At 40.1% G+C, this 27,930-nt stretch overlaps 1 protein-coding gene across 2 annotated transcripts in view; it reads right to left on the reverse strand.

Moving 5' to 3' along the window:
* vegfc (vascular endothelial growth factor c) overlaps window positions 1-12,542 on the reverse strand; it is a 40,804-nt gene extending 28,262 nt beyond the window's left edge. For both annotated transcript variants that reach the window (XM_062033532.1, XM_062033530.1), the window contains exon 1: window positions 12,199-12,542. In XM_062033532.1, coding sequence (XP_061889516.1) covers window positions 12,199-12,303 — 105 coding nt within the window. In that variant the 5' untranslated portion in view covers window positions 12,304-12,542. The remainder of the gene's footprint in view (window positions 1-12,198) is intronic.
* Window positions 12,543-27,930: the final 15,388 nt, after the last annotated feature.

Consider the following 27,930-nt stretch of genomic DNA (forward strand, 5'->3'; position numbering starts at 1 on the left):
ATCTCTCAGTAAACTCGCCATGAAAGCGCTAAAACATACCGGTGTAGTGAGTTTACATTATTCACCCAAGGAACTTTAGTTATTAGAGAGTTCCAGTCGGACGTTTTTTCACGGGACACATTTCCGGCGTTGTTGTTGTTTCCGGATGAGGAGATGCTGCTCCGTTATTGATTGAAGTAAAGTCTGAATGTCATTAAAACAGTTAGCTCCATCTTTTGACACTTCTTCCACTCCCGTCCTTGCACGCTACACCGCTACAACAAAGATGACGGGGAGAAGACGCTGTCGAAGGTGAGCCACGTAAATAAGACCGCCCACAAAACGGCGCATCCGGAAGCGACTGTCAGAAAGCGGCTTGAAGATGATCTGTAAAACATAATCTATGCAACATTTTGACCAAAGAACCACCATTACATGTTATATAGACCACAAGGAAGTGTTTTATATTTAGAAAAAAAAATAAAAATATGACTCCTTTAATGCACCCTATAATCCGGTGCGCCTTGTATATGAAAAAAGATAAAAAAAATAGACCATTCATCGGCAGTGCCCCTTATAATCCGGTGCGCCCAATGGTCCGGAAAATATGGTATTAATTGTATTAATATGAAGCTATGATTAAATGTAGGGATGTCCGATAATGGCTTTTTGCCGATATCCGATATTCCGATATTGTCCAACTCTTTAATTACCGATACCGATATCAACCGATACCGATATCAACCGATATATGCAGTCGTGGAATTAACACATTATTATGCCTAATTTGGACAACCATGTATGGTGAAGATAAGGTACTTAAAAAAAAAAATAAAATAAAAAATAAGATAATTAAATTAAAAACATTTTCTTGAAAAAAAAAAAAAGTAAAACAATATAAAAACAGTTACATAGAAACTAGTAATTAATGAAAATGAGTAAAATTAACTGTTAAAGGTTAGTACTATTAGTGGACTAGCAGCACGCACAATCATGTGTGCTTACAGACTGTATCCCTTGCAGACTGTATTGATATATATTGATGTATAATGTAGGAACCAGAATATTGATAACAGAAAGAAATGGGGGGAGGGAGGTTTTTTGGGTTGGTGCACTAATTGTAAGTGTATCTTGTGTTTTTTATGTTGATTTAATAAAAAAACCAAAAAACAAAACAAAAACAAAAACAAAAAAAAAACGATACAGATAATTAAAAAAACGATACCGATAATTTCCGATATTACATTTTAACGCATTTATCGGCCGATAATATCGGCATTAAATGTATTGATCCCCCAGTGGAAAATGTTACTCATGTTGATGATAATAAACTCAAGCATTGTTGTCATCAACTGTCCTCCATGCCTATTGTTTCATTTTTAATACTCTATCATATGCTGTGTTAATAATAACTGGAATACACATAATTATATCCCATGGTATGGTGCTATTTTTCTACAAGCTCCTGATGTTATTAGTATTTTGCACTGGCTATAATAACTTACAATGCCTATAGTTTATTCAACACAGACAGGAAGAAGGAATCTCTGAGGTTATATGGTCACTGAGGGAAGTCAAGTACCTGTTGCTGTTTGTTTACACTGAACTGACTCAATGCTAAGATACTGATTGTAAGGGACATGTTTGTATTAAACTCTTTACAATCTCAATTCTTCATGAAGTAACTTGCCACTAACATACAGTACTTATTTCTTACCTTTACTTTGTCGTGTAAAGCTTGGTGGTGATCCCGCAAAGGCTGCACTATGTTGGACGTATAGCCCCTTTAACTGCAACTTTCTTTTGGCAGGTTTTGCAAATAAGTGAGCCATTCTCTTCAATGACTCCCTGGTAATTTTTTACATTTCCGAAATGTTCCCACACTGCTAATTTCAACTTTTTTTTGGCTGGGAAAAGTTTGCTACCTTGTCTTGCTTCCATTTTGAAGCTAAATTAGCATTTTAGTCTTTCGTTAGGTCCGTATGTTCACTGCTGGTGTAACTCTTTCGTTTTCAGGCAGGCCAGTCTAGTACCCGCACTCTTTTACAATGAAGCCACACTGTTGTAACACGTGGCTTGGAATTGTCTTGCTGAAATAAGCAGGGGCGTCCATGATAACGTTGCTTGGATGGCAACATAAATTGCTCCAAAACATTTCATTACAACTTCTGTTTGTCAGAGACAGCTGACTGGAGAAGTTTCCAAACATTTAAACACGGAATTTAAACTACTGGAGTAAACCCACAGAAGCATGGGGAGCAAACCAGCATAGATTTGAACTTACAACCACATAGCTGGGAATCTGGCTGTGAGGCAGATCTGCTAACCCCATGCAACGCTCTGCCGCCAACACTGAATGGTCAAATCAAACCGATATCATTAAGTCACTCTGGCATGTTTCTGCCCTAAATGTCAGAAACAGAAGCCATGAGAGTGGCAAGAGGGCCCGACATCCACATTGTTCACGAGTGAAGTGTGTGTGTGTTATTTTTTAAGGTTAGGTTTAGGGCTTAAAGAGGCGGATGAGAAAACTTAAAATGTAAATTCTTCAAATGGACGGAATCTGCTGCTTTCTTCTAAAGTGGGGGTGTCCAACTCATTTTAGATCGGGGGCCACATGGAGAAAAATCTACTCCCAAGTGGGTCGGACTGGTAAAATCATGGCACGATAACGTAAAAATAAAGACAACTTCAGATTCCTTTCTTTATTTAAAAATAGAATTCTGAAATTGTACAAATCATAATGTTGTTCTTTTTTTTACACTTAAATGTTTTGATTAATAGTATTCTATCTTTAATTGTCGTTATTTATATTTTCTGAATAAATTATGTGATAATGTTCATCAGTCAACTCATTGGTGTTAATTTTCGATCTATCAAGATAAAAAAATTACATCAAAATCAAATTACAGGATGTTATTTATGTCATTTGATAATTTTCCTCGACTTATGTACTAACATCATGTGGTTTATTTTGTACATACACTACCGTTCAAAAGTTTGGAGTCACATTGAAATGTCCTTATTTTTGAAGGAAAAGCACTGTACTTTTCAATGAAGATAACTTTAAACTAGTCTTAACTTTAAAGAAATACACTCTATACATTGCTAATGTGGTAAATGACTATCCTAGCTGCAAATGTCTGGTTTTTGGTGCAATATCTACATAGGTGTATAGAGGCCCATTTCCAGCAACTATCACTCCAGTGTTCTAATGGTACAATGTGTTTGCTCATTGGCTCAGAAGGCTAATTGATGATTAGAAAACCCTTGTGCAATCATGTTCACACATCTGAAAACAGTTTAGCTCGTTACAGAAGCTACAAAACTGACCTTCCTTTGAGCAGATTGAGTTTCTGGAGCATCACATTTTTGGGGTCAATTAAAAGCTCAAAATGGCCAGAAAAAGAGAACTTTCATCTGAAACTCGACAGTCTATTCTTGTTCTTAGAAATGAAGGCTATTCCACAAAATTGTTTGGGTGACCCCAAACTTTTGAACGGTAGTGTATGTAGCATCATCTACAAAGATACAAAGAATTGCTATTGCGACATCCAGTGGACACATTTAGAACAGCAGTTTCTTTCATTCAAAAAACCCCGGAAAAAACCTGTTTGCGGGCCTGATCCGGCCTTCGGGCCGTATGTTTGACACCACTGTTCTAAAAGCTCGTTGAAGTGCACTTCCAAAAAAATCTAACCTTATATGGTCTTGTTGGAACACCCGATTGTGTCCAATTTTTAGCGGTCGAGTTCAGGGGTCGGCAACCTTTACTTTAAAAACAGCCATTTTGCACCGTCTCTTATCACTAAAGAAAAATAGTCCAGAGTAGGGTTGCGTAATATAAATGATTTTGGTTATAAACAATCTGAATTTGGCCGACGATAAAGCTAGTGTTGATACTATCCTTAAATCGTGATAGTGCATGTTGATGACATTTTAGCTGTGTGCCACAAATTTAAAAGCAACAAGCTAATGAGCGCATCCCCAACGCACTCTAGCATCCTCGCTAGCGGCTAATGTCCCTCCACAATTCAACTTCTAAATCACTAATTTTTGCTTCCGTGTCAGCAAATAAAGTATGTTTCTTACATGTATCATTATTACTGGAAGACTCAAAGACAAAGAATAGCTAAACATGATACACAACAAACTAGGAGCTCTTGAATACAAATATGGGTGGGTGGGTGCATTTTTTTACACTTACAAGTTGCAGTTAATAGTATTCCATCTTCATTTGTCGTTATTTATACTTTTTGAATAAATTATGTGATAATGTTTATTATAATAGGTAGAATTGAGTCTGGCAGATTTTTAAAATGCTCCCAATGGTGTTAATTTTTTATCTATCACAAGATTACATCAAATTACAGGATGTTATTCATGTAATTTACTCATTTTCCTCAACTGATATACTAACACCATGTAGTTTATTCTGTACATATGTAGCATTATCGTCAACAATCAAAGTTTACTTATATAGCCCTAAATCACGAGTGTCTCAAAGGGCTGCACAAACCACAACGACATCCTTGGCTCAGCTCCCACATCAGGGCAACAAAAAAACTCAACCCAATGGGATGACAATGAGAAACCTTGGAGGGGACCGGTGCAATGGACGGGCAATATGCGCATTCGTATAGTTAGGAGGAGATGCCTCGTTCAGCGCAAACAAATTGTCTGGTTTGAGCCAGGTTTCGCTGAGACCAATGACGTTAAGATTGTTGTCTCTAATGACCTCATTAACTAATAACGTTTTGGGAGACAATGATCTTATGTTTAAAAAGCCCATATTATAGATAGTGGGCTGTTTTGAGGAATTTTTGTTAAAGTTATACGTAGTAGTAATATTAATAATGTTGCGTTTATTTTGCGTAGTGCGCTTTAAATAATTTCCACCATATCTAGGAATTGATAAGATGGGAATCTTCAGATTGTTTGCTTGGTGCTGCGATACACTGAACACGTCATAATTTGCCACCTCAGTAGAATGCATGTCCACATCTGGCACAGTCACTACAGAAAAAACATTATGTGAGTTGTGTATTATACTAGGAGAAATGCTATGTGTGCAGGGATTTGCCAGCCTGGCGCTGGCTAGTTCTAGCTTAACTGACTCCTCACCTGGACTAACAGACACTGTAATTGCCTGTGATCGGGCTTGCTCTAGTGTAGTTAGTCAAGTGTGACTCAAACAATAATCTATGATCTTAGACAGGATGATGGCGCCTTCCTGGTTAGGGTGAAGGCCATCCCTCATCAACAAGCCCGGTTGTGAAAACTTGTGAATTTGGACTCATTTCATTAATCACATATTAAGTTAGAAGGGGATACATAATTCTGCATATTTATGTGCCCCCAGAAAATGTGTCCCTATTAATAAGTACAACACAAAATGTACAGATTATCAAAAGCATTTATTTGGCGTAACAATCCACATTTTGTATACTATCACGTAAGTACGTACAGCAGTGTCCAAACACTGAAGTGTTGACACATGGCACATAGCTACGCCCCCTCTGAAGAATGGGGTCAGGGGATACAAATAATTGCTATTACGACATTTAGTGGGCAGTTAAAACAGCAGTTTAATTTATTCAAAAATTACAGCTAATTTTTATACTTAGCAAACTCTTCTCGTGGGCCGGATAAATCTGTTTGACATCAATGCCCTAAGATGAAGAAATTCCAGGCCTGACCATGTTACAACAGAAAGCAACCAGGTATTAAAAGTAAATTAACAAGTAGATTAATAACAGTTTCGAGACAATACAACTGAAAATGACGCGATATGTTACCGCATACGTCAGCAGCAATGTTCTCTTTAAGGTGCGCATCTGTGCAGTTGTGCACTGCTCACGTGTTAGGTTCATTGATCACTTTATTGAGTAAAACTCTTTATTGTCGGCCGTAACCACACCAAAAAACATTAGCAAAAAACTACGATCTGGAAAAACTCTAAAACTACGATCTGGAAAAACTGGTAATTTTCTGCCATGCAAACCACACCAAAACCAACTCTGTCGTCTGTCACTTTATTGAGAAAAACTGTATATTGTCGGCCGTAACCACACCAAAAGAACATTAGCAAAAAAACTACAACCTGGAAAAACTGTAAAACTACGATTTCACAGAGCTATGGTCGCGGACATTGTACACACATTCAGGCACGTTTATAGAATTGAATACAGACACTAATGAACACACATGGAACAGGCCTCCTTGACTTGAAATGTTACAGCTGTTAACTTAAATTGTTGGTACATAAGGTTCTTATGGGACCTCATCCCCGGTAGGTAAGATGTTGAACAGGTTTCTTCATAGTGGTTGAGGAGGGAGGGAAGGTGCAGCCTCTCAGTTGGGGAGAGGCCAGCAATTAGGGTTACATGTTACATTAGGGGTTATTTATGTGTTGCTATTTTTTTCTCTATCGTTGTGTTTTTTGTCTTTTTCTCTTTCTCCCATACCATCCCTCTCTTCAGAACTACAGATGTGGATCTACTGCTGAGTGAATCCTTCAGGACATCAGTCAGTCCACCTTCCCAGGGTCTTCCCAGACAGCATAAGTAGATTATCAACTCAATTTGTAAGATGGAATGTGAGGGGACTCAATCATGCCGTAAAGCGAAGCAATGTATTTTCCCACCTGAAAAAAACAGAGGTAGTATTCCTACAGGAAAGACATTGACGCAGGTTGTGCATCACAAGTCTTCTATTCCAAATTTAACTCCAAGTGTCGAGGAACAGCTATCTTGATTGGAAAAAAATGTGCAGTCTAAATCTTCATAAGTAGTGGCTGATACAAACGGGCGCTTCGTTATAGTTCAGGGCAGGCTGTATAATTTCCCAGTGGACTTAGTCAATATCTATGCCCCTAATTGGGACAGCCCTGATTTCTATAAGCAAATGCTTAGTAACATCCCAGAGTCAGACACACATTACTTGATATTGGGAGGAGATTTCAATACCGTTCTGCAACCCTCTCATGACCTTTTTAAAATTTCAGCAGTTTCCCTCTCCAAATCTGCTTATATTATTAAGACGTTTTGCCAGTCCAGTGGGGTGGTAGTTCTATGGAGATTTAAAAATCCAACACTAAAGACGTTTTCCTTTTTTTCTATGGCACGCCAGACTTATTCAAGGATGGATTTTTTCGCTGGAGACAAAAAAAATCCTTCCACTTGTTAAAATGTGCAAATATGATAGTATAGTCATCCATGACCACTCACCAGTCATCATGGAGCTTTGGCTCCAGAACAATGTAGCCATAAGGCGCAACTAGCGTCTCAATCCTACACCCTTAACAGAAAACTGACTTTGTGGACTTTACTTTTTCTTTGAATCTAACCAGCTGCCAGATACGAACATATTTACCTTATGGGAAACACTAAAAGTATACTTGAGGGGTCAGATGATAGAATACACGTCTCGACTGAACAAAAGCATGTCGAAACGCTTCACAAAATTAACCACGCTTACTCACGACTTTGATCATATCAACTCTGTGGCTCTGTCGACAGACCTCCGCAAGAAGAGGATTGATTGCACAGCAGACAGAGTTCGATCTTCTTGCTTCTAAACAGGCTGATTTTAAAAAAAAATCAAGACAAAGCCACTACAAACAGGGAGAATATGCGAGTAGGCTGCTTTCTCATCAGTTACGCAAATTGTCGGCTGCCAACTATATCACAGAAATAGAAGCCACTGATGGCACCATCAAATCAGACCCAAAAACATAAACGATCAGTTTAAAATTGTTTACTCCTCCCTATACAGCTCAGAGAGTGGTCAGGCAAACAATTTTGTAGAAAATCTGGACCTGCCCACCCTAAGTGACGAACATAAGCCCAGCCTAGTAAAGCCAATACCTGAAACTGAAATTGGCCAAGCAATTAAACTAATGAAAAATAGAAAAGCACCAGGCTGTGGACCACTCATCTGTGCATCAGTTGGGGACGTGTCTGTGCTGCTGACTTGTCTCCACTCAAGATGATCCCCTGCTGGCCCCACTATGGACTGGACTCTGACACTAAGGGTGTAACGGTACGTGTATTTGTATTGAACCGTTTCGGTACGGGGGTTTCGATTCGGTTCGTAGGTGTACCGAACGAGTTTCCACACGGACATATTAAGTAGCGTACCGAACGTTGTGTAAACAATGCACACCGAGGCACAACACACGGCATGCTAGCAGCAACCGGGCTACGACAACATGTAAAAGCCACAGCTGGAAGACCCTCTTGCCTCGTTAAGATCTCCCGTTTGGGAAAACTGGCTTCGCGGTGCGATACAACAATGGAGGACGCAGGTTTGCCGATATTGGTCAGCGGCGGTAGGGTATGTTTCTGACAACACGTCAAACATGCTAACCCATTTGAAGCGTCACCACCCCCAAGTGAACATCGCGTCACACCCCCAAGTGAACATCTGTGGTCCCCTCCAAGGTTTCTCATTGTATCCCATTGGGTTGAGTTTTTTCTTGCCCTGATGTGGGATCTGAGCTGAGGATGTCGTTGTGGCTTGTGCAGCCCTTTGAGACACTTGTGATTAAGGGCTATATAAATCAACTTTGATGGATTGAGGTCCAGATGGTTACACCATTGAAGTGTATAGGACTTTTGCCAGTAAATTGACACTACTCCTTTGCTTTGTTTGAAGAATCGCTTAAACAAACACAGCTCCTTGCATCATCATTGCTTCATTGTCTACCAAAGTTGTACTAAAACATTTTGATAGATTTTTGAGCGCCGTGTGTAATGTTCTATATTTTCAATGGAATATATAAAATGTTGGTGTTGTTTACTTGAGTCATATTGCCATCATATTGCAGTCTACATGTATCTCTTATGTTTGACTGCCATCTACTGGTAACACTTATCATTACACCATTTACCAAATAAAATTGCTTAGAAGTTGGCAAGCAAAACCAGAATTATTGCGTACATTAGGCGCATCGGGTTATAAAGTTAAAGTTAAAGTACCAATGATTGTCTCACACACACACTAGGTGTCGTAAAATGTGTCCTCTGCATTTGACCCATCCCCTTGTTCACCCCCTGGGAGGTGAGGGGAGCAGTGGGCAGCAGCGGTGCCACGCCCGGGAATAATTTTTGGTGATTTAACCCCCAATTCCAACCCTTGATGCTGAGTGCCAAGCAGGGAAGTAATGGGTCCCATTTTTATAGTCTTTGGTATGACTCTGCCTTTATAAGGCGCACTGTCGAGTTTTGAGAAAAAAAAAAGATTTTAAGTGCGCCTTATAGTCCGGAACAAACAGTATATGGACCCAACTTCGTAAACACTTTGACATTAGGCAAGCTTTGGTGTCAATGCTCCCTTTTCTCTTCCCCTTCCTTTTCTTCTTGTCTCTTTTCTTGTTTTTTTTTAATTTAAAAAAATATATATTTAAATTTAAGTTTATTGAGTTGACGATTTAAAATGTAACTGAGGGGAAAAAACTGTCTATGAAGCATGTTTGTATGTAATCTACATACGGCGCACACTGGAGATGGAATCCATGTATGGCATACATTGCAACTGTGCATACTATGTCAGGTTTAAACTGTCTTGTTCGGTTTGTTCTCACTAGTTTTCTGAAAACTCAATAAAAACAATTTGAAATAAACATATTACTGTCTGAGCAACTAAACTATTAAATTGTGCATATTAAACCTACAAGTTGTGCTCTGTTAGAACAGAGTGGTTGATCTGTACCAAGAGAAATTACATGTTTTTTCCAACAGTCAGTAAACTCACGTGGCGTCACATAAACCGTCAGTGAAGTGACTAACACTTGTTTTTCCTTTATTGTAGAAATAATAGTTAGAACCTTTATGTCTCCTATATGAAAAAAACTCCCTGTAATACGCTTTTTCTGCTCAAATAAAATGATGCTGTGCCCACTCATGGTACACAGAAATGTATGGTTTGCACATACTATTTAGCATTTATTTAGTTATTTGGATCTTAGAGAATCAGGCCGTTTGTCTTTTGAGCACATGTGTGTTCATTATGGGAGGTACAAAACCCAAAACTAGTGAAGTTGGCACGTTGTGTGAATCGTAAATAAAAACAGAATACAATTATTTGCAAATCCTTTTCAACCTATATTGGAATAGACTGCAAAGACAAGACACTTGACGTTCGAACTAGAAAATGTTATTTTTTGCAAATATTAGCTCATTTGGAATTTAATGCCTGTAACATGTTTAAAAAAAGCTTGCACAAGTGGCAAAAAGACCGAGAAAGTTGAGGAATGCGCATCAAACACTTATTTGCAACATCCCACAGGTGAACAGGCTAATTGGGAGCAGGTGGGTTCCATTATTGGGTATAAAAGCAGCTTCCATGAAATGCTCAGTCATTCACAAACAAGGATGGGGCGAGGGTCAAGACTTTGTGAACAAATGCGTGAGCGAATTGTCCAACAGTTTAAGAACAACATTCCTCAATGAGCTATTGCAAGGAATTTGGGGATTTTACCATCTATGGTCCGTAATATCATTAAAAGGTTCAGAGAATCTGGAGAAATCACTGCACGTAACATTGAGTGCCCGTGACCTTCGATCCCTCAGGCGGTACTGCATCAAAAAGCGACATCAGTGTGTAAAGGATATAACCACAAGGGCTCAGGAACACCACTATCAGTAACTAGTTTGTCGGTACATCTGTAAGAGCAATTTAAAACTCTACTATGCAAAGCCAAAGCCATTTATCAACAACACCCAGAAACGCCGCCGGCTTCGCCAGGCCCGAGCTCATCTAAGATGGACTGATGCAAAATGTAAAAGTGTTCTGTGGTCTGACGAGTCCACATTTCAAATTGTTTTTGGAAACTGTGGACATCGTGATTGTTCTAGACGTAAAGTTCAAAAGCCAGCATCTGTGATGGTATGGGGGTGTATTAGTGCCCAAGGCATGGGTAACTTACACATCTGTGAAGGCACCATTAAGGCTGAAAGGCACATACAGGTTTTGGATCAACATATGTTGCCATCCAAGCAACGTTATCATGGACGCCCCTGCTTATTTCAGCAAGACAATGCCAAGCCACATACTGCACGTGTTACAACAGCGTGGCTTCTTAGTAAAATAATGTGGGTACTAGACTGGCCATTGAAAATGTGTGGCGCAATATGAAGCCTAAAATACCACAACGGAGACTGTTAAACAACTTAAGCTGTACATCAAGCAAGAATGGGAAATAATTCCACCTGAAAAGCTTCAAAAATTAGTCTTCTCAGTTCCCAAACGTTTACTGAGTGTTGTTAAAAGGAAAAGCCATGTAACACAGTGGTAAAAATGCCCCTGTGCCAACTGTTTTACAATGTGTTGCTGCCATTAAATTCTAAGTTAATAATTATTTGCAAAAAAAATAAAAAATTTCTCAATTCGAACAATAAATATCTTGTCTTTGATCAATTGAATATAGGTTGAAAAGGATTAGCAAATCATTGTATTCTGCTGTTATTAACGTGCCAACTTGACTGGTTTAGGGTTTTGTACATCAAAATAGCACCCAGATGTTGCAGACAAAATGGCTAAAATGCCAAGTGCACAGTCTCGATGGCGAAGGGGCGGTATAGCTCGGTTGGTAGAGTGGCCGTGCCGGCAACCTGAGGGTTCCAGGTTCGATCCCCGCTTCCGCCATCCTAGTCACTACCGTTGTGTCCTTGGGCAAGACACTTTACCCACCTGCTCCCAGTGCCACCCACAGTGGTGTATATGTAATTTAGATATTGGGTTGCACTATATAAATATAATTCACTTCACTTCAAACTCAAGTGGTTGCAATTTACCATTAAAAAGAGTGAAGAGGGTAGCAGGTAATAGTCTAATCCTCATTTGCGGTAAATGTAGAGGGGCAGTAATGGTACACTCACACACTTATAGAAAAGTGTACTTTGAGGCAGTCTTGGGGTGAACATGATCAAGTGTGTGAATTAGGCACACAAGTAAAGCTAAATTCAGGAGCAGCACACTTAAACAGTTTTTCTTTGACGTCGAAACAGTAAGTGAATAATATACATATAAACCTGATTATATTATGGTGTAATTTGCAACTAGAAATATCTTAAGTGACGTTTATTTAGTTGCTGACTGCTATACACGCACACAAAGGCTCTTTATTTCCCTTATAACTGCACACATGTCAGCGTAATACCACCAGACAAGTGATAGTACGTGCAAACAGGTACTTTTTTTTTTTTTTCAACTTACCGCCACATCCATCTGCTCCTCTTCGTCATCATCAAAATATTCGCAGTAAGTCAAGTCAGCGTGAAGCAAATAGGCCAGTAAAAAAGTTATTCCAACAAGGTGCATTTTTAAAAACAAAAAAAAAAAATCCAACCTTTTACGTTTTTACAATTCGTCGACCATTAAAAAAAAAAGTATACAAAAAACCTTGCGTGGGCGCGCACCCCTCGTACCTATGACTAATTGTGTAATTTATCTTTATTAAATGTATTTTTTCCCCTTTGTCTCTATACGTCTAGTTTAAACCAACGATTAAAGCGTGTACGTACCCCGCTGAGAGCAGAACGCCGCTCATATATATAAGGAAAGAGTTATATCCGGTCTAAAGAGTCGAGTCAGTTTAACTCCGGCGTCTTTTTATATACCAGTACACGGACAACACACCTTCAAAATAAGAGCTGGTGGCCTTCTTTCTGGTAAAACAAAGACTCATTTATTTTTTTTCCCGCTTGTTTTTTTTTAGTGCCATAAATATAATAAAAAACGTAAATAAATCAAATATTAAATAATTAATTAAAATAGATTATTTAGATTACTGGTGCCAAACTCAAGACCCTGGGGCCAGGTCTGGCCCGCCACATCATTTATTGAGGCTCACAAAAGCCTGGGAAAAATATGCATCTATAAAGTTCTTCATATTTTCTTACAAAATGTAGCTGTGCTTTCTGTTTTGACAAAAAAAAAAAATACATGTAATGCATGCAACTGCATATATTTTTTATTAAATATTATTCAAAAATGCAACAAATATTATATTATCACGCATTGTGTTTTTTCCGTAAAACAGAAAATAAATACGGAAACATCTGCTTGACTTATCTATGAATTTGTGATAATAATGTTGTTCATGTTAATAATGTAATGCTAGTTACATTTGTATAAATTTAGGTTGGAAAGTAGATACAATCTGTAATAATAATGATCTCTTAGTTTTGTGTTTCCTATAAGCACCACCATTACAGGTTAGGTAGACCACAAGGAAGTGTTTTAAATTTGGATTAAAAAAATCATAATCTAACCCCTTTAAACCAGTGTCTGCTTCCATTTCCCGCTGGTTCATGGTCATATGTTTGTTGGTGCCATTTGTGTATTTCTACATTTTTGCTACAGTAAATGTTATGCTTCACCCCTGGTCTATTCGTCATTAACGTTGGTGCTACCTGCTTTTTTTCATTCATTGAAATATATTTACCTGCACGTCACCTGCCATCTGTACATCCTGGCGTCAAGCCGTTAGCGCCATGCGCCACCGTAACAGAATGAAGCAACTGAGGAGTAATGACCCTGCGGGGAGGCACAGTGTGGCCGAGGTGGAGGAAAGGACTATGCTGTATTTGAAGGCCTTGGAAGCGGAGTGTCAGCAATACAAGCTGGAGGACTTGGAAACAATGTCGTGGGAACCAAATGGCAGACTGGTTCTAATTGATTCTGTGTGTTCCAGTGACACCTTTCCTGCACGTCCTCAACACAGGCGTAGGTCAACCCCAGTGACTTTCCCACACCATCCAGGTGCGCAGCAAGCTCAACCTCTGCAACGCCATTGCTATGTGCAGCCACCTCCCTCTTCGCCCGAACCCAGGTTCGGATCACCTCTGGCACAATTGATGGCCCTTTTTGAGCTTGTCCCTATCCTCACTTATAAGGAGCGGTTGGAACTTGAAGTCCAAGCAGCTAAAGATCGCCAACACAGTGACACCAGCAGTACAAGCTCACTCTCGCTCGCTCGCACAGCGGCGCCATCATCCCAAGCTCGCCCACGCTGTAACACCAGCATCCCAAACTCCCTCTTGCACGCTCAAGGCGCCAGGCAGTCTAAGCCAAGCTTGCCCACACTCACTAAAGCACCAGTTTTAACAACTCAGCTTCTCAAAGCCCAGCTTCGGCCAGTACCATCGCTTCGGCTTTTCAAAGACCAGCTTTGGCCAGGACTGTCGCCTCGGCTTGTCAAAGCCCAGCTTCTGCAAGTACCAGCTCCTCGGCTTCTCAAAGCCCAGCTTCTGAAAGTACCAGCTCCTCGGCTTCTCAAAGCCCAGCTTACGCCAGTACCAGCACCCCAGCTTTTCAAAGCCCTGCTTCCGCCGGCACCAATGCCTCGGTTTCTCAAAGCCCAGCTCCAGCCAGTACCAACACCTCGGTTCCTCAAAGCCCAGGTCCAGCCAGTACCAGTGCCTCGGTTTCTCAAAGCCCAGCTCCATCCAGTACCAGCGCTTCACCATCTCAAAGCTAAGTTCTCACCAGTACCAATGCCTAAGCTTCTCAAAGTCCAACTCCTGCCAGTCTCAGCACTTCAGCTCTTGTCAGTGCCACCATCTCGGCTTCTCAAAGCCCAGCTCCCACAAGTACAAGTTCCTCGGCTAATTATGGCTCATCCTCCCCCAAGTCCGGGCTCTCCTCCAGTCCGGCAGTCCAAGATCCCAACACCACCCATTGTTGCTCCACGCCAGCTCAAGGTTCCTACTCTATCCACTCTTGCTTCACGGCAACACAGGATTCAATCTCTGCCGGAGTTCTATCAGGAAACAGTGCAAGATTTATCAGCAACCGTCCTCCAAGCCTCCCTTTGCCCACCTCTGTCATCTGCACTGGAGGCTGTCGCCTCATCCTCCTCGTCTGCTGCGGAAGCACACATCCTGAGCCAATCTTCCTCTTCCTTATCATCTGCCGAGGCATCTGACTCACAGCAGTCCTCCTCTTCAGCTGCAGTGGCCCCGGACCCGTGCTCGTCCACCACGCTGCCGGTTGCAAGACTGGCTGGCACACGCTTGCCACCAGCAGAAAGAGCGGCTGGCACACACTCGCCCTCATAGTCTGCTCCGTAAACCTCGCGTGGCGCTCGGTCTGCTCCCTGTCCTCAGTGGACAACCCGGCCTTTCTCCTCCTGGCCAGCTGGGGCATCGTTCCACCGCCACTTCATTCCCCGCTGGCTGCGGAGATTCATGGTCAGCGACTGTCCGCCCTCCCTCCTCCCTTTGTTTTGGACTTAATCAATGTCTTGTATCCGTTATGTGAGGTGCGTCTTGTCATACTTCATGACTGTTTTGTACTTTGTTTGTTTTCCTGTGTTTGGTATTGTTTCTGTTCCAGCACTCTTATTTTTGAGTTTCTATTTTCTGACACTTTACCTCTGGTCCGAACGTTTGGTCTCCACCTGCTCCTGATTAGTGATCAGGAGTTTTACCTGCTGCTGATTACTGATCAGGAGGATCCTTCAATCAGCATATGCTTCCTTTTGGCGCTGGTTCATTGTTGTATGGTATGGTCATATGTAATCTACTGCTTATCCACGTTGGTGCTGCCTTTTTACCGGCATGTCGTCTACAACTTTTTAGTCTCGGGGTTACGCCATAAAATGTATAATTACTTTCCCCATTATTATTGTATTCAGTGGCATTTTTATTTAATGGCATTTTGTATTCATGATTCCTGATTCTTCATTTTATTGGAATTTAATGACATTCATATTTAGTCAATGCAATTTGGCGGGGTTGGGATTCTGACTATTTACCAGTGGTGTGCCGTCAGGGCCAGCAAGGCCTTCTCTGCTGGCCTAACATAACCAGAAATCATGATCATAATTAAAAATAAAAGTAATTTTTAATTGACTTTCCCTAAATATCGAAAATTATTCATATTCTCCTCATGTCATATTATGCTCCTTGCAGTGCTGTTGTTTTTAGATTATAGAGTTTGTATCCAACCAGAATTCAGCTAGTTATGTTGCTGCCCGAGGCCTTCAGAATCAACAATGCAGGCGTCCGTGCAATGTAAGTGAACGGGCACATACAGTTGATAGACAATTGTGATAGCCAATCAGATCACAAGTTGTCAGTAAGGCCTTCTAGCTGGCCTAAGGCAGATATATATTGTGATGTTATGATGGATGGATGAGCTAAGTAACATAAGAACTCCATTACCCAGCATGCCACAGTAGTGAAGAGCATGCGCAGTAGCCCCGTTTAGTCATGCCGGCAGCGGGATGTTTTTGATGAGCACGCTGTGGAGTAAACTTTAAGAACTTAGCCAACACGCCTCGTCTGCGTCTTTTATGATTAGACAAGACAACACATATTTGCGAGGCCATTTTCGAGAAGGGTATTTAAAGAGAAACTACATCTTGTGAGACCATGTCGGCCAACCCGGAAGCTCGAATGGGTACTACAAATTGTGAGTTCAGCTATTTTATTTCTATTTATTTTCTTGACCAAGAAGAAGGAAAACTATTACAGCTGTGTGTGTCTAAAACCAGTCAATTCCGCATCCGTTTTTTCTATTCTGGTCTGGTGTGCGATCTATTTTACTGGTGTAACATTTGACACTGAAACTTCAAGTAAACTATTGTGATGCAATGGGCTGGAGGCCTGCTAAAGATGACATCACTGGTGATGTTTGAAGTCCTTCACTGCTTCATTCAGATGAAATAAGCTGACACTTTCAAGATGACAGGCAATGATTTGACCCTTGGCATGAGGCTCAGCGTATTTGCCGTATTTTTCGGACTATAAGGCGCACTTAAAATCTTTTCATTTTCTCAAAACTCGACAGTGCACCTTATAACCCGGTGCGCCTAATGTACGGAATAATTTTGGTTGTGCTTACCGACCTCGAATCTATTTTATTTGGTACTTGGTGAAAAAAGTTTGAGAACCACTGCATTAGAGTATATGATTTTGATTTACAAAAAGAAAAACTCCATCTTCTGCAGTAGTTCTTAACCTTGTTGGAGGTACCGAACCCCACCAGTTTCGTATGCCCATTTACCGAACCCGAACCGTAATCATAAAATGATGTTATATTAAAGAAATACTAATAAAGATATATTTTACAAACAGAAAGTTACAGGAATGTACACATAATCCCATGTTTACATCTCATTGTGCAACATGTGAATGTTTTAGTGGGAACTAAATGCGATATCTGAAAGGGGTACACATTATTTCCAAAGCAAGACCCTCCACCCAGACATATAATACTAGTACACAGCTCATGAAAAACAATATGTTATAGTCATTGTAAGTGGGCCAAAACACTTATATTACAAAATAATCTTATGGAAATGACTGCTGTCATTTGATTATAATAATAAAACATTGAACTTGTTATTTAGTCAGTTTTGGGACAGGTGTGCTGCAGGTGTGACCACAGTGCATGTGCACGTCTGACGTCGCTCACATGTGCTCCACCGAATGCTCAAGGAGTTTTTGCGTTTGCTCACACATATGGAAAACTAGAGGGAACATTGTTTGGGGGTATCCATAATACGCCGACAGGGAGAAGTTTTTGTTCACACGATGAGTCGGGTGTGTCTTGACCTCCGCGGCGGAGGCTCTGCCGAACCCTTGAGGCCGACTCACCGAACCCCTAGGGTTTGATCGAACCCAGGTTAAGAGCCACTGATCTACTGTATGCTTCACCTGGTGTAAAGGTGAAGATTTATGGTGTGATGATATGTGAAGATCACAGGAAAAAAAAAGAAAAATATATATTTAGACTCTTAGCACCTGGTTGACGAGGAAACAAGCTTGGTGATATAATTTATATAAATGTGTTTTGTCAGATTTTATTGTGTACAATTAACTACTGCATTTTACTGTTTAGCCATTTTTCACCCACTAGAGGGAACTCTCGATCTGTAGCAAAAATCACACTTGGCCAGCAATACAAAGGTTACAAGGTTCAAAACCAATTGGAATATGTAAATTACATATTATTTTTAGGGCTGACAAGTGAGTTTTAAATTATTATTTGCTTGCATATTTAAAATTGGCATAAGAAAATAACCCAGTATTTGGATACAATGCAATTTGGTAGTCAGAATGTTTTTTTAAAAATGTTTTACTGAACTGTAAGTCATTTATTTGCTCAAACCTTGATGACAGTACATCTAGTAAATAAGAGCACATTTTGAAAATCTTTCCAATAATACAGCAAACTACAAAACCCAAAACCAGTGAAGTTGTTACGTTGTGTAAATGGTAAATAAAAACAGAATACAATGATTTGCAAATCATTTTCAACTTATATCCAATTGAATAGACTGAAGAGACAAGATATTTAACCTATGAACTGGTAAACTTTGTTATTTTTTGCAAATATTACCTCATTTGGAATTTGATGCCTGCAACATGTTTCAAAAAAGCTGGCACAAGTGGCAAAAAAGACTGAGAAAGTTGAGGAATGATCATCAAACACTTATTTGGAACATCCCACAGGTGAACAGACTAATTGGGAACAGGCGGGGGCCATGATTGGGTATGAAAGCAGCTTCCATGAAATGCTTGAGCAAATTGTTGAACAGTTAAAGAACAACATTTCTCAACGAGCTATTGCAAGAAATTTAGAGATTTCACCATCTACGGTCCGTAATATCATCAAAAGGTTCAGAGAATCTGGAGAAATCACTGCATGTAAGCGGCAAGGCGAAAAACCAACATTGGATGCCCGTGACCTTCGATCACTGCATCAAAAACCGACATCAGTGTGTAAAGGATATCACCACGTGGGCTCAGGAACACTTCAGAAAACCATTGTCAGTAACTACAGTTTGTCACTACATCTGTAAGTGCAAGTTAAAACTCTACTACAAAGTGTTCAGATTTTTGTTTTAGGCTTCTTGTAAACCTTCCAGTTGTCTCTCTTTCGCATTCTTTCCGATGTTCTTTCTTCCTTGTGTTGAATGTCCTCCCTGTTTCGCCGATGTATGATTTTTTTGCATGATTTACACAGGATTTTGTAAATGACATTGCATTTCTTGTCTTGTTCTATTTTATTTTTTAGATGTACAAGTATCTGTCTTGTTTTTGTGTGAGGTTTAACGGTTGTGTTTATTTTGTGTTTTTTCATGACCCGCTGTATTGCTTCAGTTATTCCCCTAATAATAATAATGTTATGACCTCTTTGTTCTTTATTTCAGGTTTTTCTTTAAGTTTCTTTGTTGTTTTTTCCTTGTTTCTTACTTGTTGTTGTTCCCCTTTCTTGATGCCCCAGGTAGGATATTTGATGTGTTTCTCTTATTTTTCTATCCTGTTGTTCTGTTATGATGTTCATAGTGTTCTCACGATGGATAGTTTGTGTGCTGTGGGATGTTCGGAGGTCCAGAGTGGATATTGGTCGGTGTATGTCGGTTTTCGATGAACAGTAAAGTTTTGACTGCCGTCATCTTTGCGGTGGATTTTCATGTCCAAAAAGGTAATGGTCTTGTTCATTTCCTCTTCATGTGTGAATTTCCAGTCTTGTCAATACTGTTGAGGTGGTCTGATCATGTCTGTGTCCTACTTTTATTTTCTCCAAAATGTCATCCACGTATCTTCTCCAGAAGCTGGGTCTGCAGTGTATGAATGCAGCCATATACTTGTTTAACTTAACATAGTAATGCTGCCTGAAACTGAGTCAATCAGTGGTCCCGATACTAAACATTTGGCGTCAACTAGTGGCCAATACTGCTGTAGTATTGATATTTTTAGTTGCGTTAGCCTTGTTTATGCTTGAAAGGTTGATTCAGGCCAGGGGCCGGCAACTTAAAATGTTGAAAGAGCCATTTTGGACCCAAAATAAAAATAAAAAAATCTGGCTGGCGCCGCAAAAAATTTAAAGCCTACCTATAAGTGATATAATGAAGTCAACACATGATATAAGTGTCTATATTAGCCTACTATCAAAATGGCTGTGTCACAGGCTGACACAAATCTTCGTTGACAGAAATGTTGAAATGTAATATTTATTCTACACATTTCTACAACATTGGAAAACATTAGTAAAACACAGGCTTCTCAGGAGGTGAGATAACTCCTCTAAATTAGTGGCTTAGAATGGCCAAAGGTATAGATATGTGTGTCCAAGTCAAAGGAAATGTCAGGCTGTCTTCTAATGGATTTATTACAATCTATGCAAGCTGGGTAACGTTTGCTGTGGTCTGGAACAACGTGGCGCACAAACAACTATCTGAAATGCAGCCAAGATACAGACAATGTGTCATGAGACACGCAAATATAATTTAAATGTACATAGGACATAAGTAAAGGAAATTAAATGAACTTAAATATACCTACAAATGAGGCATAATGATGCAATATGTACATACAGCCATACTTGCCAACCCTCCCGATTCTCCCGGGAGACTCCCGAATTTCAGTGCCTCTCCCGAAAATCTCCCGGGGCAACCATTCTCCCGAATTTCTCCCAATTTCCACCCGGACAACAATATTGGGGTCGTGCCTTAAAGGCACTGCCTTTAGCGTCCTCTCTCACCTGAAAAGGAGACTATTATATATGTCTCCGTTATCCATAGGTTTATCTATAACCCATAAAGTAGGCAGGCACGGAGCTATTTCTCAGCGTGTGTTTATTCCAGCCGGCACGTTAATACACTGACACACAACATCCGGATTCCCATCATGCATTGCTTCAAAACTACGGCAACTATTAATGTCCAAAAACATAACAGACGAAGCAGAAGAACGAAGAAGAGACATGGCGACGACGAGTAAGAAGAAGTACGCTTGCAAGTTCCAAAATGATTGGAAAAATAATTTCAGTTAATTCAGGACAGCTCGAAGGGGAAGGGGTATGTTGCCTGTAAATTTTGTAGATCAGACTTCTCCATTGAACACGGTGGCCGAACGGATATACTCATTCCTGAACGTATTATTTATATATATATATATATATATATATATATATATATATATATATATATATATATATATATATATATATATATATATATATATATATATATATATGTATATATATATATATATATATATATGTATGTATATATATATATATATATATATATATATATATATATATATATATATATATATATATATATATATATATATATATATATATATATATATATATATATATATATATATATATATATATATATATATATATATATAATATATATATATATTAGGTCTGTGAATCTTTGGGTGTCCCATGATTCGATTCAATATCGATTCTTGGGGTCACGATTCGATTCAAAATCAATCTTTTTTTCAATTCAACACGATTTTCGATTCAAAAACTATTTTTTCCCGATTCAAAAGGATTCTCTATTCATTCAATACATAGGATTTCAGCAGGATCTACCCCAGTCTGCTGACATGGAAGCAGAGTAGTAGATTTTTGTAAAAAGCTTTTATTATTGTTAAAGGACAATGTTTTATCAACTGATTGCAATAATGTAAATTTGTTTTAACTATTAAATGAACCAAAAATATGACTTATTTTATCTTTGTGAAAATATTGGACACAGTGTGTTGTCAAGCATATGAGATGCGATGCAAGTGTAAGCCACTGTGGCACCATTGTTCATTTATTTTTATTTTTATAAATGTCTAAGGATAATGTCAATGAGGGATTTAAATCACTGCTATGTTGAAATTGTAATTAATATTGATACTGTTGTTGATAATATTCATTTTTGTTTCACTACTTTTGGTTTGTTCTGTGTCGTGTTTGTGTCTCCTCTCAATTGCTCTGTTTATTGCAGTTCTGAGTGTTGCTGGGTCGGGTTTGGTTTCGGAATTGGATTGCATTGTTATGGTATTGCTGTGTATTGTTTTGTTGGATTGATTAATTTAAAAAAAAAATTAAAAAAAATAAAATCGATTTTTAAAAAATGAGAATCAATTCTGAATCGCACAACGTGAGAATCGCGATTCGATTTTGAATCGATTTTTCCCCACACCCCTAATATATATATATATATATATATATATATATATATATATATATATATATATATATATATATATATATATATATATATATATATATATATATATATATATATATATATATATATATATATATATATATATATATAAGAAATACTTGAAAATATATACCCCCCCCCCCATTTCCCCAATCTGGAGGTCTCAAGGTTGGCAAGTATGCATACAGCTAGCCTAAATAGCATGTTAGCATCGATTAGCTTGCAGTCACGCACTGACCAAATATGCCTGATTAGCACTCCACACAAGTCAATAACATCAACAAAGCTCACGTTTGTGCATTCACGCACAGCATAAAACGATTGGTGGACAAAATGAGACAAAGAAGGAGTGGCATTAAATATGTCTTTCTCTGGCATCGTTGAAGGAAGTTGTGCATGTAAACAAACTACGGCGAGTTTAAGGACCGCCAAAATTAGTAGGACAAAACAGCGCTCGCCAAATACTCTCATCGGTGAAGCATGTTTGATATAAACAGTGGGATTTCTAACATTTAGGGAGGTTTGTGTCATGTTGTCCTCCTACAGAAACCATAATAAAACTACAAAATATTTTTTCCCCTATCTTTTTCTATTTTCATACATTTTTTAAAACGCTCCAGGGAGCCACTAGGGCGCCGCTAAAGAGCCGCAGGTTGCAGACCCCCGATTTAGGCCAACGTATGTAGACTATACTATAAAACAAAATCTGCGATATGGTGGAGCCTCAAACTTAATTGTGGCAAGGGACTGTAATTATTTTTTTCAAGTAAATTCCTCAACAATCAACAATCAAACGCCATCTGCTTCACTCTGGCATCCGTCAATAACAAATTATTTTATTAGTGTGGACATTCTGGCCTTTATTGGGCATTTCCCCCCCTTCAATCTGCTGTGCTTTGTGTTTCCTTTAGTCGCACCTGCTCCCGATTTAGGCTGTCAGGGAATTTTTAGACTGTTTTGGGTTTCATGATCACCTATCCTGCTTCCTGCCAGCTTTTACCTACCAGCCACATGTATTTCGCCCTGAGGCTACCCTCTAGTTTACTTCCTGCCTCGTGGCTTTGCCTAACACTAGTTTACGGCTTATTGCTACTGTAGATAACTATATTTTCCTCTGTGCCCTTTTGTTCCTGTTTTTGGTGGAACCTGCTTCTGTTTTGGGGAGTTTGTGTAATAGCCTGGGAATGGGAAAGATTTAAAGGAGTCATATGCAATAATTTCATGTCAATTCCTTATTAAGGCATTAATAAATCATGTTCTTTTTGAATACCTTTATAACTGATAACGGTAGTTCAGCCAAGACATGCTCATTTCAAAATTAGATTTACAGCCCCGAAATATTGTTATTGTTTTCATTTCGATGCCCCGCCCTCCACTGACCACTTAGAAAGTCTGTGAGTGTGTCACATCCAGGTTGCCAGTTACGCACCGCCATCTTCGTCTGGCTACTGCCACTGGTAAAGTTACTAAACATGTCAGACCTTAGTAAATCCAAAAGGCCTCAGGCCAATTCTCAACCTATTCATGACAAAGCCAGAAACAAAAGGTGGATTTGTATCAAGGATGCCTTTGAAAGATGGAGACGATTGAAGGCGGATACGTTTTTTTCATCTGACGGCAAACTTGCTAATTTTCTCTTTGATAGGTAAGTCAGGCATTTACGTTTTCTTATTACTTGTAATAAATGTAAAAGGACATTTCGTATGTAAACTATATTGTCCAATACAGTCTATGATCTTGTCTAACAACGCTAGTATGTTCGTACAACGGATGCTCAGCATGTTAGCCCGGTCAATGACACATCAACATATAGGCTAATGAGGGAAATATATGCCCGTTAGCCTGTATGTCGATGTGTATTCCAACTGACAACGCAACATATATTTCCGACAAATAAAACCAATGTGGATATGGGTAGTGTCAGTGCCTATTTCTTTCTCAATATGCTGATATGCTGAGGAAATTAGCACGGCTAATTGGGGTTTCTGGTACTTTATGTGCATCAGGCACATATGGGGTGGTATTTGCTTGGCACAATATAATACATTACATGTAATGATGTTCTACTTTGTGTATTGACATGGTAGTAGGCTATATGATTTATGTGTAACGTGATTTTTGCGTAACGTGGGTTGGTTCATAGAATCGCACTCTACACTGAAAGACGGTGATGTGCGTACATGGAAGAGAATGCAGTGCGTCAGGTTGGATGCAACATGGGGTTATGCTAAACGAAATGTGGCGGTCATTTTACTGTTGGCCATGGCTTGACTTCAAAGTAGGCCTATGCGATATAAAATATATGGTATATTATTATGTATAATTATTTCGATGGTGGTCTGTGCAGTCAAACTAGACATTTTAGCAGGGTAATGCCAACAATCTGTCCCGACTCCCGACAAAAATAGTGTTGCGTAAGCGTCAATTAACTCGTCAATTGCCATTTGAAGTTCGTCTGAGTATTATTCGAATTCGGCTGCGTATCTGGCAGCCTCAGTCATGGAGAGTGGGAGGGAACTACAGAATTTTGACTGTGATTGCAGTACCATTTCTGGCCACATTACTACATATGGCACCTTTTAAATAAGGAAGGGTCAGACGTTATGCACAAACCCCAAAACCAGTGAAGTTGGCCCGTTGTGTAAATGGTAAATAAAAACAGAATACAATGATTTGCAAATCCTTTTCAACCTATATATAATTGAATAAACTGCAAAGGCATGATATTTAACGTTTGAACTGGAAAACTTTGTTATTTTTTGCAAATATTAGCTCATTTGGAATTTGATGACTGCAACATATTTCAAAAAAGCTGGCCCAAGTGGCAAAAAGACTGACAAAGTTGAGGAATTTCTCATCAAACACTTATTTGGAACATCCTACAGGTGAACAGGTTAATTGGGAACAGGTGGGTGCCATGATTGGGTATAGAAGGAGCTTCCATGAAATGCTCAGTCATTCACAAACAAGGATGGGGTGAGGGTCACCACTTTGTGAACAAATGAGTGAGAGAATTGTCGATCAGTTTAAGAACAACATTTCCTGTCTTAGCACACACCCAGACAGATAAAGAAGGAATACAAGACTGGCGGTTTGGCTTCTCCAGTTCAGGAGTGCCTCGTTTTTTTGACTTGACCTCCTCCAGGGCTGCAGACCTGTTTAATGACGCTCGCTTGTAATAAAGCAACTTTTTGTTCAGCAAATCGTCTCCGACGTCTCTTTTGATCCAGCCGCATTGCTGTGTTGCCCTCTTGCCCGGGAGGGGGTGACAAGACCAGAAATACACTTCAGTATTGTTCAAGATGAACAGAGAACACAGGAGACAGACATCAGACACCCCTTACATGGCCATGTAGTACCCCCACGCAGGCTCCGATCCAGAGCCAGTTTTGTGCAGACAACCGAACAAGTAGCAAGGACCAACATCTGGGAAGATGATTGGCAAAGAAATGGCACACAAGCTCTTAAATGGCTGGACAGAGGAAGCACACCAACGGAAAGCCTCGCTAATGGCCACGACCTTGGCTGGACAATAAGTGAAGTGACCTACAGTATATTTATATAGCACTTTTTCTCCAGAGAAAAAAAATACCATTATCTACTGTACATCTTCAAGCTACATTTAAACCAGTGTGGGTGGCACTGAAAGCAGGTGGATAAAGTCTGCGACTAGAATGTCAGAAGTGGGAATCAAACTTGTAACCCTGAAGTTGCTGGCCCAGCTGCTCTACCAACGGCGCCACGGTTATTTTTTTTATGATGAAACATTTGGCCAGCAGGTGGTTTCTTGTGCAGAAGCACGCATGAAACTTCGAGAAATTCTCGAACCAGTTGGCTCAAGTGGTTCAATGCCTCCTGAAGTTATGTCCGACCATCACGAGGTAGGAGTAAGATTGGCTTGGTCTTGACTTGTGAAGGAACGAACAAGCCAGAAGCAGGTGCAAACAATCAGTATAAATAGGGGAACGGTGATTGCAGCCATGTTCCTATAATGCCATGGCAACTAATGAGAGGGAAGAAAACCGAGAGAGCAGAGTGGCCAAGGAAAAGCAAGCAGGTAGAAAGCCGGAAAGTAACTGGGGTGAATTATAGCGTGTACCATTTTCTTATATGATTGTGAAGTAGCATGTATTTGTATTTGGTCACAGAATCCTTTAGAGCAGGGGTGTCAAAGTCAAATGGACGGAGGGCCAAATAAAAAATTTAGCTACAAGCCGAGGGCCGGACTGTTCGAATGTTCATTGAAAAATTTTTAAATGACGCATATAGTCTAGTGAACCTAATTGAACCTACTGAAAACCTAACAAATATATTACAATATGATCAGATAAATAAAGCAATATTTTCTTATGGCTCTGTCAGTAATCTTTAATTTTCAACAGACACAAAAGACAAATTTCCTTTATATAAAAATCCCCATAACATGAACATTAAATGAAAGAAACCGGTATTCAAGGCACCATCAGTAGCCTATATTTTCTATTTTAGCAAAAGTGGGCTAAATTTACTTCAAAGAAAAAAACAATAATAGCAATTTTCTATCATCCACTCAACTGAAATATTTTTAAAATATAATTAAATTGAAATACAATAAAATAAAGTGCAAAAATCTATAAATCAAAAACAACACTTTGTTTAAGGAGAAGTAACATGCAGTGAAAACAAATATTAAACTTTAACTTTTAAACTTGAATTGAGTAAAAACTCTAAATATGTGATTGCACAGTAATGTTCACATTAAACCCCCCTCCTCCCTCCGTGGGAGGGAGGCGAGTTGGGTGCCCGAAACCCCCCGCTGGTTTCGGCCCGCCCCTTGGCGCGCGTGGCACGGCGGGCTCCGCGACCCGACGGCTGGCCCTCGTGGCTTGACGGCGGGCGCGTCCCGACGGGCCGCGCGTAGGGGTCAAACGCAGAAGTCTCAGGGCCTCGTGGTGAGGGGGTGGCCTGCGGGTTTCGGCCCGCTTGACCCCCCCGCTCCGCTTGGCGCGCGCGGCACATGACGGGTTCCGCCACCGACGCTCGGGCTGCAGCCCGACGGTGGTGCGGGCCCGGCGGTGACGCGCGGTTTGGGGAAACAAAGCAGAAGTCTCAGGGCCTCGGGGCCGGGTTTCGGCCCGCCCCCTTGGCGCGCGTGGCACGGCGGGCTCCGCGACTGACGGCCGGGCTGCAGCCCTTCGGCCGGCAGGCGCGTCCCGGCGGGCCGCTCGCCCCCTTTCGGAACCTTGGACCGGCATCCGCTTGGTGCGTGTAAAAGATCTGCGGTCTAAAAAAAAAAAAAGATCTGAGGTCTGCGGGCCGGTTCTAATAATAAATCAAGATCATCCCAAGGGCCGTAAAAAACCTTCTCGCGGGCCGGATATGGCCCGCGGGCCTTGACTCTGACATATGTGCTTTAGAGGATTATCCTATTAAGGATAATCCCTTAGATTGCTTCTGGTGCAGAAGTCCATCACAGCTTGTCCAGAAAGTGGGGGCTCTTTCCCCCAGGACATTGAGGAACTTAAGGGATAGCAGCAGTTGGATTTTAGGAGGAAGTGTAAACACAATAACGACATCTGGTAGGAAGCCCTCACAAGTAGGAGTAGAGGATAGGGGTCGAAGGTCACCCGACTCAAACCGATCACAGGAAATAGGCTGACTGGCCAAGCAACAAACTGGGTGTTGTCCAGACTGACCGGCCCCAAGGCTAGAACAACAAAGAGTAACTGTCTTCGTGTAAAAGGTATTTAAGGACAATTGTCCAACAAGACAACAGAAGAGTGATAAGGCACATACTCTTTCTCCTGGAAGCTGCAGCTCCAAATTGAAGCTCACTGAAACAAATAAAGCTTTTTGTTTGACGATTCCTCGTTGGCTTCTTCTTGGCTCGTCACTCAACACACAGTCACTCTGTCCTGGGAGAGTGGCACGGCCATCTAATATACAACATAACACATCTGATAGATTCTTTGACAGTTAATTTGAGTGTA

This window comes from Entelurus aequoreus, linkage group LG22 (genome assembly GCF_033978785.1).
Source record: "Entelurus aequoreus isolate RoL-2023_Sb linkage group LG22, RoL_Eaeq_v1.1, whole genome shotgun sequence".
Lineage (NCBI taxonomy): Eukaryota > Metazoa > Chordata > Actinopteri > Syngnathiformes > Syngnathidae > Entelurus > Entelurus aequoreus.